The sequence below is a fragment of the Egretta garzetta genome, unplaced genomic scaffold (genome assembly GCF_000687185.1).
Source record: "Egretta garzetta isolate BGI_Z169 unplaced genomic scaffold, ASM68718v1 scaffold862, whole genome shotgun sequence".
Taxonomy (NCBI): Eukaryota; Metazoa; Chordata; class Aves; order Pelecaniformes; family Ardeidae; genus Egretta; species Egretta garzetta.
Genome location: NW_009258965.1, coordinates 239,944 through 253,851, shown reverse-complemented (window position 1 = coordinate 253,851; position 13,908 = coordinate 239,944). Strand labels below are relative to the sequence as shown.

General features: G+C 47.9%; 1 protein-coding gene and 1 long non-coding RNA gene across 7 annotated transcripts in view; one reads left to right on the top strand and one right to left on the bottom strand.

Annotated features, from left to right (window-relative positions):
* The first annotated feature begins 90 nt into the window (after nt 1-90).
* On the top strand, nt 91-8,435 carry LOC118451863. Of its 4 annotated transcripts, none has more exons than XR_004841439.1 (5): nt 91-799; nt 5,574-5,677; nt 6,172-6,254; nt 6,802-7,309; nt 7,591-8,435. It is a non-coding gene; the product is annotated as an uncharacterized LOC118451863 (long non-coding RNA). The 4 variants fall into 4 exon arrangements; XR_004841441.1 differs by lacking the exon at nt 7,591-8,435 and having other exon boundaries at nt 96-799; nt 6,802-7,083; nt 7,181-7,491; XR_004841442.1 differs by having other exon boundaries at nt 99-799; nt 6,802-6,979.
* Nucleotides 8,436-10,620: 2,185 nt separating this feature from the next.
* The window catches only part of GOLM2 (golgi membrane protein 2), an 18,447-nt gene continuing 15,159 nt past the window's right edge, over nt 10,621-13,908 (bottom strand). For 2 of the 3 annotated variants that reach the window (XM_035890196.1, XM_035890198.1), the window contains one exon: nt 11,913-12,370. In XM_035890196.1, the coding sequence (XP_035746089.1) occupies nt 12,297-12,370 (74 nt within the window). In that variant the 3' untranslated portion in view covers nt 11,913-12,296. Of the gene's footprint in view, nt 11,819-11,912; nt 12,371-13,908 lie in introns of those variants that run through there. The other variant, XR_004841434.1, reaches the window with a different exon arrangement.

Below are 13,908 nucleotides of genomic sequence, written 5' to 3'. Positions count from 1 at the left end.
TCAGAGTTATTTTTCATAAGCTAAAATCCCGAATCTTGCCTCGTGGCCTTTGCTTTTTCAGGGGGAAAGAATTTGGGGCAGGGGGGCAGTGTCTTCCTTTAACTTCCCTCTAGTATTTCAGCATCCTTCTTGCAGATACCTCTTGGTACTCTGAGCGCAGCGGTTTGATCCAGTTTGTTTTGCCAAAGTGAAAACAGCTGTGACATGAGGGAGAGAGAGTTGTTGGATAAACAAAACAATTCTTGTTTGGGTTTATATTTTTAAACTTACCTACTTCCAGTAATTGTTGTTTCTTTTGCTTCTCTGAAGGGAATAAATTGTGTTTAATAGGTAAACAACCATGCACTTGACTTACATGAGAAGCAGCTACCAGGCTATGCTTGCTCCTTCGTGCCTAGACGTCTGCGATCCAATCTGTCTGTCCAGGAACAGCTATAGACTTGCTGTTCTCGCTGCTGACACTTCAGCTGACGGGAATCAGAATTCATATGGTACTGCATCCCCCTGCAGAAACAAAGGCAAGCGCAAATTTACATGAACCTTTGTGAATGTTTGATCTAGCACAGTGCATCGCTGAACAATCTACAGTCGTAAACCAGTCTTCTAGGGACAGAAATCCACATCCACAAGAGGTCAAGTCCAGTCGTAGGAAGTTAAACTGTGGAGTATCCATGCTGGCAATCCTATTGTGGCTACCTGGGAAGAGTTTGATACAGGTTGAAGAATGTGTCAGCACGAAGTTCTTGCATAAAGATCATTACCCTGTTTCTGGCTGGCTTGAAAGTTCTCCTGCATTCTTGTAAGTAGGTATATATGCCCCCAATTCTTTGTGTTTTGGTTTTTTTTTTTCCTTTTCTGTTGTATTTAAACCACTGCTGTCCTAGAGAAATATGGTCTCCTTAGTCCTGGAGTCAGCTAGGAAGCTCTAGCTAGCGCAGAACCCTGTGCTGTTTCTTCATAATGATACAAAGCACCCAATCTCACATTTTCTAGTTTATTGCAGCAAGATTTTTAATCCTATTCGCTGTTCTGGTTTTTCTCCTCAAAGAAGGGTCCCAGCTTACTTAAAGTTCTGTATGTATCCTGCAATAAGGATTGCAGTTAACAGGTAGATTTATGGCATGTTGGAATTCTCCGTAATACGGATAGAGCAGAAGGTTGTCCAATGCAGAATTACTTCAGAGGCCAGTGTTGAACAGTGAAGTGGATTCTGCGAAGAACTCAGGACCTCAAAAACCTTGCTTTGAGTAAAATAGCACTTTTCAATCCAGCTTTTCTCCAATATGCAGACAAAATAATGGTATTAAATATATTTGTATAGAAGAAAACCTTTTATGCACGCTATTACATGTGTTTCTTTGCCTTGGGAACTCGTGAGGGCATTTTGGCAGCTGTCAATCGGTTCTGTTGATTCGCTGTTGTGAGGATATGCAAGCGGTGCTGGCAGCGCGCACCATGGTTTGAGCACAGTTAACGACGGACTGCTTGTATTAACAATTTTGTCGTTGCTACCTGAGAAACACAGCTTTAGGCTCATAGGAAGTCATGAGTTCAAATAAAATTTGGGCTTTTCCTGTGGCATGCAGAGGTTGAAGAACACAGTCCTCATGCTTTTGGGGGTATGTGCAAGTATGGAAGTTCTTGAGTCGCTGTAAGATATTCAGGAAAGGGAGAACTCGTGGAGCGGAGGCGAGTTCTCCTCACACCACCAGTACGCACCACACGTGTCCCTCTCCAGGCAAATCCACGAGAGTTGGAAGTGAGCAGTAAATGGTTATGTGTGCAGAAAAAAGCGCTCATTAGTGGAGGCACCATAAAGTCACAGATAAAGACCCGGCTCCTCTTCCTCTTTTTGTATTGGTTTGGCCTCTGGCAGCCCCTCTGTTGAATTTGGGCAGGGTTAGATTTAATGTGGCATTTTATGACTTGAGTTTTTCAAAAATTGCTTATGCGGAGGGTCTGCTGCGTGTGCTAATGTTAAACTGAGGCAGAAGTGCTCGACAACGTCTGTGAAGTCTCGTCAACCTTGTGTATTTTCCAGGCAAATCATGCTGTGGTTTGCCGAAAACATTTAACGTTCTATTGCAAAATACTTGCTTACAAGAGAGCCTTTGTTCTGCAGGCTTTGGATTTGTCACTGTTTATGATTCTGTCTATATGGAAATGTAAAACAATAACATTTAATAAAATACATACACCATTCGTTACTTGGTATCTGTTTTCGTCTTGTCAGTTTAGTCTTCAAAGTATTTTAAGCAGAATGCTCTTTGCGGCTATTAAAATCCTGAAAAATGTGGTTATTTTTAATTTGTTTCATACAGAACTGTTTTTTTACCTTCTGGTGAGATACCACCCGTCGGTTTGTTTGCCTTCCCTAATGTTTAAACCAAAACAGGTTCATCAGTGAGCCTTGGCTTTTGTGGGATCCATGTCACTTTGAGAAAGCTTTAGCAAAGCCTGTTTACTGAAAACCCGCAAAATTGGGCAGTTGGGACTAACTAGACTAAACCGAGTTATTTCTTTGACTGCTCATGGTAGGCGCCTGCGTTTCTCATGCTTGTTGAAGTCACCCTTCAGTCTTGGCAGCAGTGTCTTCAGCTTACTGTTAATTGTTTTCCTTCTGTTCGTTGCAGAGGTACTTGGAATTCACGTAGTCATGGCTATGCTGAGGTTTTTCCCACTAAGCAGGATAAACACCCCTCTGATTTCACACTTACTAGGTTTGAGGACTGAATCAAACCATCTTACGAGGGAAATCTAGTCTTCCTCTTCGGCCTTTTTGGGGGAGAGCGAGTGAGAAGGAAACGTTGAAGCAAGGAGGAGGGGAGGGAGCAAAACAGTGGCAGAGAGAACGCTGAGTGATTCTGGGGTTGGGGTTTTTTAGCCCCTCCTCAAGCAGCTGAATTTTTACCAGCTTCGAATTTCATGTCTGTCTCTGAGGTATAAGGGAGTACTCATTTTAAACTGAAACAAAGATTTATTCTCTGATTTTTAACAACCTAATTGATTTGAGCTGTCTGTAATGGAGTAAGAGTTGCATAAGCTTCGAAAGTTCACATCCCGTCTGTATGCTAATGTCTCTTGGAGTCAGATTTCTCTTCAGGGCTGGGCATAAAAACAAAGTATTGCGATCACTTGCTGATCAAAAATAACTTGGGAATACGTATTTTCTCAGTTCAACCTTGGGCAAAATATTTTTGGCATCCCAGCATTCATTTACATGGACCTGTGAGTGCTTTTAAAGTACAGCCTTTCCTGATTGGGGGATTTACAGTTTTGTTATTCATGCAGTGTTAGAGGTGTTTTGTTCTCCTGTAATTTTGCATTTGAAATTCTTAGGCAGTGGGACAATTGCAAGAATTTTCTTGCTCTTTGGTATGGTATCAGCTCTCGGTGTTTGAGGAATTCGGCATTTTCCTAAACCCTCGCGTGACTGGTGTATGTTCGTTAGCTTATAGCTGTACCGTGCTTTGAAGCTGTGAAGTGTCGTTACTTTTTAATTAAGCAATCAGCAGAGATCACCCTGTTTAAATGGATGCAGATAATTCACGATGCATTCAAAGCAATTCATCCAGGAACCCTGCTGCCCCACTCGGCGTTATATTTTTAATTACCCCGTCCTACCGGATCCCGGAATCCGGGGGTTGTCCCCAGCGAAGGCAGGCACCCCGGGGTCTGCCACGGGGCCGGCTGTCCTTGCGCCTTTACACCGACTGCCACGTGCATTCCTTCAACCCATGCAGCTTTCAGAGTTTTTCACCAGTTTTGGAGATGGATAACGGAATTCTTGGAATGCATATTCATCAGAAAACAGAAATCACCAACTGTAATAGAAGATAACAGCAAGGTTAAAAGTCCACTAGGAGCAGGAGAAGCTGACCCCAATGACCAGCCTGGGATGGCAAGGAAAGTAACATGGTACTAAGTTCTCTGCAGTCCAGATAACCAGGCTACATTGGCTCCTATCTCAGAAAAAAAAAAAAACCAAACCAACACCCCCCCCCCCCCCCCCAAAACTTCTTGGTTGACATCAGCCCAACTTCAGCCGGCACGGGGGTGCCGTAGGTGGCGGTCACGGCATAGCTCCTGTGCGTGGCGTCGGAAGTGGCATCAGCGGGGAGCAGAAGGGGGTTGAATTACATGGAAGACTTCCAAATTTGTGTACGTGTTGAGACGATAAATGCTACTTGTGCCTCTCTTTTTGGAGGATGTATGCATGCCTTCGGCGGAAGTTGGTTTGCTGGATGCCCTCACTATGGGTATCATAAGCTGGGCCCAACAAAATGAGCTTACTAAAGCAAGGCCTGAGTAGGGCGGTCATTCAGTTCGCCAGGTTCATCCCGCCTCACTCGGGGCACTCAGCCTAGATCATAGAATAGAATCATAGAATCACTTTGGTTGGAAAAGCCCTTTGAGATCATCGAGTCCAACCTTTAACCTAACCCTGCCATCCCACCACTAAACCCTGTCCCTCAGCACCTCATCCATCCTTCTTTTAAATCCCTCCAGGGATGGGGACTCGACCACCTCCCTGGGCAGCCCATTCCAGAGCCTGACAGCCCTTTCGGTGAAGAAGTTTTTCCTAATGTCTAGCCTAAACCTGCCCTGGTGCAGCTTCCAACCAGTCCCCCTCGTCCCATCGCCTGTTACCAGAGAGAAGAGGCCGACCCCCCTCTCCCTACAGCCTCCTCTCAGGCAGTTGTAGAGGGCCATCAGGTCTCCCCTCAGCCTCCTCTTCTCCAGACTAAACACCCCCAGCTCCCTCAGCTGCTCCTCGTATGACTTGTGTTCCAGACCCCTCCCCGGCTTGGTTGCTCTCCTCTGGACATGTTCCAGCAACGCAGCATCTTTCTTGTAGTGAGGGGCCCAAAAGATGTCTGAATCGGAGCCCTGCGCTCCGGTACTCCATGGAAAACGGGAGAGGGAGTTGAATCTCCATTTGGAGAAGGCTGTTCCTTCCCATCAGCTGTAATAAGCAGCCCAGAACAATTAAGATGCTTCGCAAATTACCCCTGCGAAGCACCTGGAGTTGAACGGTAGGACTCGCATTGAGTGGTGCGAGTCAAAGCCCTCGTGCCAGGGATCAGCCCAGCGCTGCTCACGGTCACTGCGCGCGCGTCTGCTGTTCCCCACGTAACCAGGTTTCCCTCTTATTGCAACTTTTCTGTACGATTTTGATTAGTGGATTGAAAAACGGAAGGGTAGGGAATGAAAGGGAGGATAAAGTCTTTGGGCTACCCCTTAATAAAACTTTTGCAATGTTTCGATGTATTGCAAAATGGTTTGGCTAATTCAGACTACGTGTGGAGTCACGGCTAGCCCCGACAGGGATTCACATGTCACTGCAGTTGCTTCCAAAGCATAAGTACAAAAGGAATATTTATTGTGTTAGGATGTTCCTTATGTTTTAAAAGTTGGGGTTTTTTTCCAGATACTCCGAGAGCGAGTCCCTTGATGCGAGTGTCCTTCCTGTGTCCTCCATCACAGCTCCAAGTGGGAGCATATTTAACACGTGAAAAACGTCTGTTAGGCACAGCCCAAGATGATTTGTTCTCTCTCGTCCAATTTCCTAGGTTTGCCGTGAAGATTATTAGCAGATGAAATTCTGCATGCTCAGAAATAATCCGGCTGGTACCCTTGCACAGGGCCATGTATCCGGACAGCGTGCCAGGCGGAGGTAAGAATGCGTAGCTTACAAAGCAAGAAGCACACGACCTTTCTGTTGTAATAATTAATGTCAGCAATCGCGGTTTGTAACACATCGGGTCAAAACCGTTGTATCATGTGCTGCTTCGTGTCCTCATGAAACACCAGGCTTCTGCGTTTCGCCAGGTAAGATTCCCAAGCTTTACTTTTTTTAAAAGTTACTTTAATTTGTATCCCTGAGGTTTCTGTCTTGGCTGAAGACACTTGCAGGGGATGAGGACAGCAAAGAGGGAGCAGTTAACGGTGCTACCGGGAGTTCTGGCGTAGGTCGAGGGACGGGTTTGGTGGTCTTTGGCCACGCTCCCCTCTAGCGGGGACGAAGCTGATTTAAGGGGCGGGGGGGTAGGGTGTGATGGAGAATTGGAGGCAGAGGGGGAAATCGAGGTTTAGCAGAAAAGGTCCTTTTACACCAAACATGCTGTTTGCCTCAACCCTGTGAAAATGAAATGTTCTTCACTTTTCAAGATCCGTGACATCCCTAAGGAAGAGCAAGGCTGTTGGCCAGCAGCGTCTCACAAGTTAATGCTCGGGTGTAGATTGGGAAAAAGGTAAGACAGTAAATAACGTTTTGTGTTGCTTTTGAATAGTGCTGCTCTTTGTGCCTTTAATCTCAAGTCAGTAGGAAGCCCATTTTCCAATAAACGCGTTTAAGCCAGGGCGGTGTGTTTGCAGCGTTACAGGAGGGTGGAGCTGTTCTTCATGGGCTTGAAAAGCAGGGGTAGGGAAAAGAAGGCACTGATAGGAAATCATTCTAGGAAAAAATGGAGTAGCTGAAGTAATTTTAGTTTTCCAGCACAGCCGAAGCATGCTCTACCCTTTTTATCAGCTGATGTTCTCTTTTTTTTTGCCTTCCCCCCCCCCCCCCTTTTTTTTTTTTTTTTTGCCCCCCCCCCCCCCCCCTTTTTTTTTTTTTTTTTGCCCCCCCCCCCCCCCCCTTTTTTTTTTTTTTTTTGCCCCCCCCCCCCCCCCCTTTTTTTTTTTCTTTCAGTTTAAAGTATTGTATTAAAATTCAGCTAAGATGGCATCTGGACGGGCAATGGGCCTGGCTGGCTAAAGCGATCGCTAGTAACTAAATCTCCTCTGAATCCCATTCAGAGACTGGCTTTTCCACACCACTGCAGCCAGGAGTGCAGCTTCGGTGAGAAGTAGGTGCTCATCTTCACCACAAATTCTGTTACCGGTGACCACGTGGAGCGCTCAGCGATGCAGAATCGTGCGGGGACGTGAAGCTCTTCCAAGTGTGTAGGAAAACTGGATGAAAAGCTAGGAAAAGGTTTGTTGGTGCTGTTTGCTGCTTTTTTCCAGAGACGACTCCTTAAATGCCTTGCCGTGTTGGGTGGAAGTTGTGTGTAACGGGAGCCTCAGAACAGGAATGGGGTGAGCAGCGTGCTGCCTCGGCCGGCTGGATTGTTTGGGAAGACTGGGGCTGGGCTGACATTTAAAGCTGCTTTGTTTGATTTTTCTTGTAAACCAGTTCCACCAAATGTGAGAGCCGGGTTTATTTTGAAGTCTAGCTGGTGGCTTCGGGGAAGCAGATGTTTAAGTAGCTCGCTCCCGCTGAAATGTGTCAACGTTTTGTGTGCTGCTATTTCCATGGAAACAGGTATTGGCTCAGCAGAAACGGCACAGGGATTACCAAATTGCTTTTTAAAAACAAAATCAGGATAGGTTAGTCATTCTTATTTTTACTCATAAGCCCTGATAGCGGTGCTGAGCAGAACCTGTCTTTTGACTATATGGGGTACAGTCACGCGAAGTGGCAGATCGGTGATTAATATTTTAAATTAATGTTTTTAGACAGTGAGCAAGTGCTTGATAGAACTTTATTAGAAAAACCCGTGTCTGTTCATTGTGTTCAGCACGCATTCTTCTGTGTCCCTGAAGGCAGCCACGGTTTCATCACTTCTTTGGGCCCCCACCTGAAGTACCTGAAATAGGTGTTGACTGAGAGCTGCGGATTGCCGATGGCAAACTGTGCTTTTTTAAAGAAACCATGAAGTGGCTCATGAAACCCCGTGCGGGTAACTTGGAGTTGGTGACCTTCAGCGGCATGTGAAGTTGAAGCAAGCCCCACTTCCCTGGGCTGCTCTGTTTGCCTTTGGGCACATTGGCTTTAGGAATCATCCGCTTTTACCCCCTCTCACCCTTGCGACAGCATTAAAAAGTAGGATTCAACTTGCGGGACTCGTTGCTTCCCAGGATATTATACAGTGATCGGATCTTGCATGGAGTTGAGGACGAGGAGCTCCAGGAATTCCTGAAAAACGAAGGCGCCTCCAATCGTCATCTTGCATCTTCAGCTGCGCTGTTCAGACGTTGGAATTTCTTTTCCAGCCCAAGCATGGTTAGAGACCAATGCCAATCACATATCCCAGGTCCCGCAGCGGAGCGGTTCCCAGCGGGTGAAGGGCTGTTGGGAGCGAGGCCCGGAGCGGGAGAGGAGGTGCTGCAGGTCTGGAGGCCTGGCCCAAGGACGAGGGAGGAGCAGGGAGCTGCAGGGGATGACCCCGCTGTCAACGCAGTCTGGAAGAGGCTGCTGGCATGGCGTGAGGAGGAGGAGGAGGGCAGCGAGGAAAAATGGCAAGGAGGAACTGGAACGAGAAGGTGGCACGGGACTGACCGGGGGGGTGGAGGAAGCGGCGGGGGCCGTATGCAAGAGGGGAGATGGCTTGGGAAACAGCTCTAACAAAGCCACCTACAAACAAACCGACCATGGGGGAAAAAAAAAAGCAAGGAACATTGCTCAAAAAACATTGGCAGTTTCCCAAAAGAATGCAGACTTTTTCTTTTTTTTTTTCACTAAAGTGGAATTTGTTTGACAGAACAATTCCCCTTAGAAATAAAATTCTTTAAACATTGGATCACTAAATAACGAAGGGTGAAGTGCTTGCTGACCTAAATTAGATTCCTTAAAAGGATACCCGCTAAGATCAAACAGTGTTTCCATAGGGGCTGTACTTTAGCCAAGTGTTTTCCCAAACTATAAAGGCAAAACAAGCCTACCGTTCCGGGGAGTTTGCTGTCCGAGTCTCCCTGCACTTTTCAGGTGCCGGTTGTCGAAACGTCGCCGAGTGCCATGGGTGCATCAGGAGCGGCGCTGCTCGTTCCACCAAGGGGGCACCAACCAAACCAGAGATTAAATTTCATTCCGAGATGGATGCTCACATCTCTCCTTCGTAACTCTGTATTTCCCCCTTCCTTGGCTGATTATGAAATAGGCCGTGAAACTCTGAGCATCCATTTTTCAGGGAATAGAACAGAAGAACACCAGCAGCAAGCAAGTGTGCTGGTTGGGACCAAGTGGCCGGTGGGCTGCTCTCTTGCCTTTTTACCACCTTCAGATAGCCCGAGAAACAGTCATTGTCCTCATCTTGCCTCGCCCCTTTCAGCCTGGAAGCGAGGTGGGTGCAGCCTTGGGGATGCTTCCCAGCACAGGGAGCCGCAGGGGGCTTTGTCACCTTTTGGCCGCTGCTGTGGTCTCGCGTGGGGTCGCTTGCCGCAGGCAAACGCGCCGGAAGGCAGGGGCGTGTGACGAGCGTGGGGCGTGTGACGAGCGTGTGCCCTTCCAGACCAAGTGGTGGCAGAGGCGAGGTAGCAGATGCGGCAGGTAAGGGTGATGGGTCAGCGAGGCACAGAAAGCTGGGACGAACAGCGTTTGATTTTTTTTTTACTAGAGCTGAAGAATCTTAACATGGGGCTGTGCCAAATACAGAGGCAGCCCCCAGCATACAGGAAAACAGGAGAAGTTACGCTTGGTAAGAAGTGGCTTATGCACAGTCGTTACAGCAAGACTAATTACAAAATTCACGGATTCCCCAGGGTCAGCTCACCAATGATGTGGGCTAGGAATGCCAGGTGACGTCATCCTGCATCGTACAGACACATCTTAACATGGGGCTGTGCCAAATACAGAGGCAGCCCCCAGCATACAGGAAAACAGGAGAAGTTACGCTTGGTAAGAAGTGGCTTATGCACAGTCGTTACAGCAAGACTAATTACAAAATTCACGGATTCCCCAGGGTCAGCTCACCAATGATGTGGGCTAGGAATGCCAGGTGATGTCATCCTGCATCGTACAGACATGACCAGGTTACAGGGCAAAATCAGACCGGACAGAACCGCGCTAAGGAATCCTTCCTGCCGCTCACCAGCGCACGTGTGGTGGCAAAGGCAGCAAAAGGGGCCCAGGGCACTCATGGAGCAAAACTCTGCTGGATATAGAAGGGGCTTTTGGGCTGTTGTTTTGAAAAACCACACTTGTACCGACTAAAAGGAATAACATGAAATGGTTTAATATTCTAGATGAGAAGAAGCTAAAATAAAATTTTATTATCCATCTCCCCATCTTGTTACTGGGAACGAAAGGTAACACTAGGCTGAGTCAGGGTACGGTCACAAGAGCCACTGAAAACCAAGCTGGGCGTGAGCCTCGGCCCCGGCCTCTGGCCCGTTGTATTCCTCGCTGTAAGCCAGGATAATTAATTTATTTCACAACAACAGAGTCACTGGCCTCCGCGCGGGAGCGTGTTCGTCCGGAGGCCGCGCGGGCTTCGGGGTGGAACGCAGCGCTGCCCGGCGTGCCCCACCACCGTACGCACGCAAACACAAAACACGAGGGCAGACCCCAGGCAGACTTCCACCGTACCGCCACGTGGCTCTCACGTACCCGTAGAAGCAGCTCAGAACCCACCGCCTGCGTTGCTGCCCGCGTTCCCGCCGAGCGTGCCGGTGCGGGAGCTGGGGCAGGCGTTTGGCTGGGCAATGGGGCTGCCCCGGATGAAAAGCAGCTGGAAGGCAGGGAGCCTGCACTGTGCCTCCCTCGCTGCCCCCTGCAGCGGTCACCAGTGCTGGTGCATCAAATGCCTCGACTTCTGCGGAGCCTGAAGTCATCCAATTTTAAAAAGTCAAAAGGAAAAAAAAAGCCAGAAGCCTCCCATACTTTAAACAATTTAATTTATTAGAACCCATAAATGTTGCTCTCATTAGAATCAAGTTAACACCTAATCCAGGGTGAAATTACATTTTAAGACAAACGAAAAATCGCAGTGCTTAACTACAGCAGGCCCTGAAGACTGCTGTTCCCAGAATCCCGCACAAGTTCATACTTATCCTGTGGTCTTAGTACGGCCGCTAATTCTGAGCAGGTTCAGCGTTTTGTTTTCAGCTGAAAGCACAGCACACCATGCACAGGGCTTCGCCCCCAGCAGCCTCCCAGCACTGCAGAATGAAGGGCTCGAGCCTTAAACGAACAAACAAACACGAACCCACCTTGATGTGCATGGCCAGCGTGTGGAGTTCTCGTTTCTCCTGTATTGAAGACTGAGCGGTAGAAGATCCCTGTAGCCAGAACCGAACAGTCTGACCCTTGGAATTTATTTAAGAGGTTCACTGAGCTGGCATCGAGCAAACCTTAACTGTTACTTCGAATTGGAACCTGAGTGCAGAGATAAAGTACAGTCGCCCACGTCGTCAGCCCTAGAATTCTTTCCACAGCAGCCCTTTTGGAGAAGCAGGCCGGCTCGATAACCTGCATCTGCACTACTGCAGAGCAACAGAATCGCTTCCATGCAACTCAGAAAGTGCTTAAGCACCGAATACAAAAAAGTATCTGACTTACAAACCCTCCGCTATAGAAAATCAAACCGTGGAATGTGGCGGATGGCGAGAGATCTGTATCAAAGTATTAAATCATAAATTAACTCGAGTGACTGCGACACAGGATGGACGCTCTGGAGGCAGCAAAACGCTGGCATGTTCGCTGAGGGCGAGGGTTGGTCCTTCCATGAAGGCTCCTACAAAGCTGATGCAGAGGGGTCTGTCGCGCACTAACGCGCTTGCTCTCTTCACCACACACCCAATTTCCTACAAGCCGTGCTGGATTACTTCTATTCCCTTTTAAAATAAGCTATTGGTTACACAACTTTTCCAGGGGGTATCAAATTATTAAAATTCTGGTATCACCCATTCCCAGCTCGAGCTACAAGATTGGGTCGCTGTAGAGGAGAACTAACAGGGTACTTGCTTCCAGAGGCTCTCACAGCCTTTCCTCAGTTATGTTGAGGAAGGAGCAATTTTTTAAATGTTCAGTTTTCATTCTCAACTGAGAGCTCGCCTGCAAAATACAAACCCACAGCACTCATGAGAAATGCGGGAGTAGTGTTGCTCATACAGGTGTTACTGTAGAAAAGGAGTCCTTTGGCTGTACATCGCTTCCACAGTGTATTTGTTACGTGAGATACAAACTGTACAAGTTCTCCAGTTTACAAAGATTTCTAAATTGCAGGAACAGTTCAGCCCGTATTTATAATACCGGTTTTAAATGTAGAGATTATTACAGATAAGGTACAGTCTAAGTAATTGGCTCAATGTCACAACAAAAATGTAGTTTTAATACAATTTGCAATAGTACAACTATGTACACCTGTACAGAACGGTTTCCTTCTGTCACTTGGCCGACTGCGTACACCCATCACTCAATTATCAGCTTCCTGTGAAGTAAGAACCTGAAGTGACAATGGTTCGGTTTTGCAGCACTTCGAGTTCTTCCGTGGAGATCTCTCCTCATCCGCGTTTCCCGCTGAAACCTGACCCTAGAGAACGCCGTCGCTGAAGCGTGGCTTGCCGTAATCAACGAGGTCGTTCTGTAGGTCTCTCTCTTCATCGTCTGCAATTAAAATATTCAGATCAAGGCTGATGTGATACTACCAAAAAACTATTTACGCATCCTTTCCCAGAACACGCTGCTAATGCACGCATCCACGCTGAGCGGCCCCCGCCCGGTGATGGGAATGGTCGTTGGGGAAAGTATGGAGGAGGCCTAAGGGCCTGCGCTGGAAGTCCAGCTCTCAGCGCTCGGGGAGTTGTCCCTCGCAAAAAAACTAGGACTGCACACTCTGTAATATCTTGGGCTTTACTGCAACCGTGTTCCGGAGCTCTACTGACCAAAGAGACTGTAGAACCAGTTCAACTCACTACTGCAGTCAGAATCTTCCCTTAAAGGTTTCAAACTCTCCCACGGAAACCCAACTGCAAAGTCCACTACTTCAGAAAGTTACGTTGCTATTTTTTGTCCCTTTCTAGAGTTAACACAGCGCAAGAGCTTACAAAGGTTGGGTGCCTCGTGGGACGAGCACAGAGAGGCCCGTGTGACCCCCGCCAGACTCAGGCAGTACTTCCTCCGGATTCGAACAACGATCCCTTCCACACAAACGTGGCGCGGCACAATTTCTCGTGACGGGATTTTTACTAATGCTGGCATTGCCTTTGCGTCAGCGCTGTTACGTGCTGCTAGCTCGCGTCTCAGACTCGAGGGTAAAATCTGAAGAGAGGCTTTTAAAGACGTAAAAGGCAGCTCTCCACCTTTTCAAACCTCTGATCAATGGAAAGCCCTGTTCTCTCCCTCAGCACCGCTGAGGAACCAACAATACATTTTTCACCGCGGCTCTTCACAGGGGACACAAACCCGTCCAGCCCCCGCTCCTTTCCCAGCTGCGTTTGGTTCCTCTGACAATGGATTTACAGCTTTGTCCTTGGCTGGAAGAATGAAGATGTTTCACCTTGGCATTCAGATCCAGAATGACACTCTCTCTCTCCCCACCACTACTGCTCGACTTCTGCTCCTTGGGTTTTGAGCCTCATGAAAAATCGTAAAATTTAAAAAAAAAACCCAAACCAAGCCCCCCTTGTGCATCCCCAGTATAACCATTTACTGTAGCACAGGCAAAAAAACCATCAAGAAGAATGCACAGTCGGTATTTTTTTCAGGTGGTGTTTTAAAATAAAATATTCTGCATTCTGCCGGCCGTAATTCAGCTCTCTCCTGCGTGGGTCCCCAGCCTTCCTCCCTCAAGACATGAAAAAGCCCTAAAGCTTCAGCGTGTTCCAATTAATAAGCTCCTGCTGCATTTCAAAGCCATGGGCCTTCCTATTTGGGAAAGGTACTTGTCCTCAGGAATGGAAAACCAAGTTCACCGAGTCCTTCGCTGGATGCTGCCTGCAGCTCCTCCGCTCTCACTCGCAGGTACCCGATGGAACCTGCTCCCAACAGCAAAAGGCTGAGGTGTACCTGCACGCACAGGCTTTTGTTGGAGAAGGAGCTGCTGACAGAGCAGCTGGATATCCCCTGATCGAAAAATTCCTTCCCCTTGGGGCTGTCAGGCACTGGAAGGGGCTGCCCAGGGAAGGGGTCGAGTCCCCAGCCCG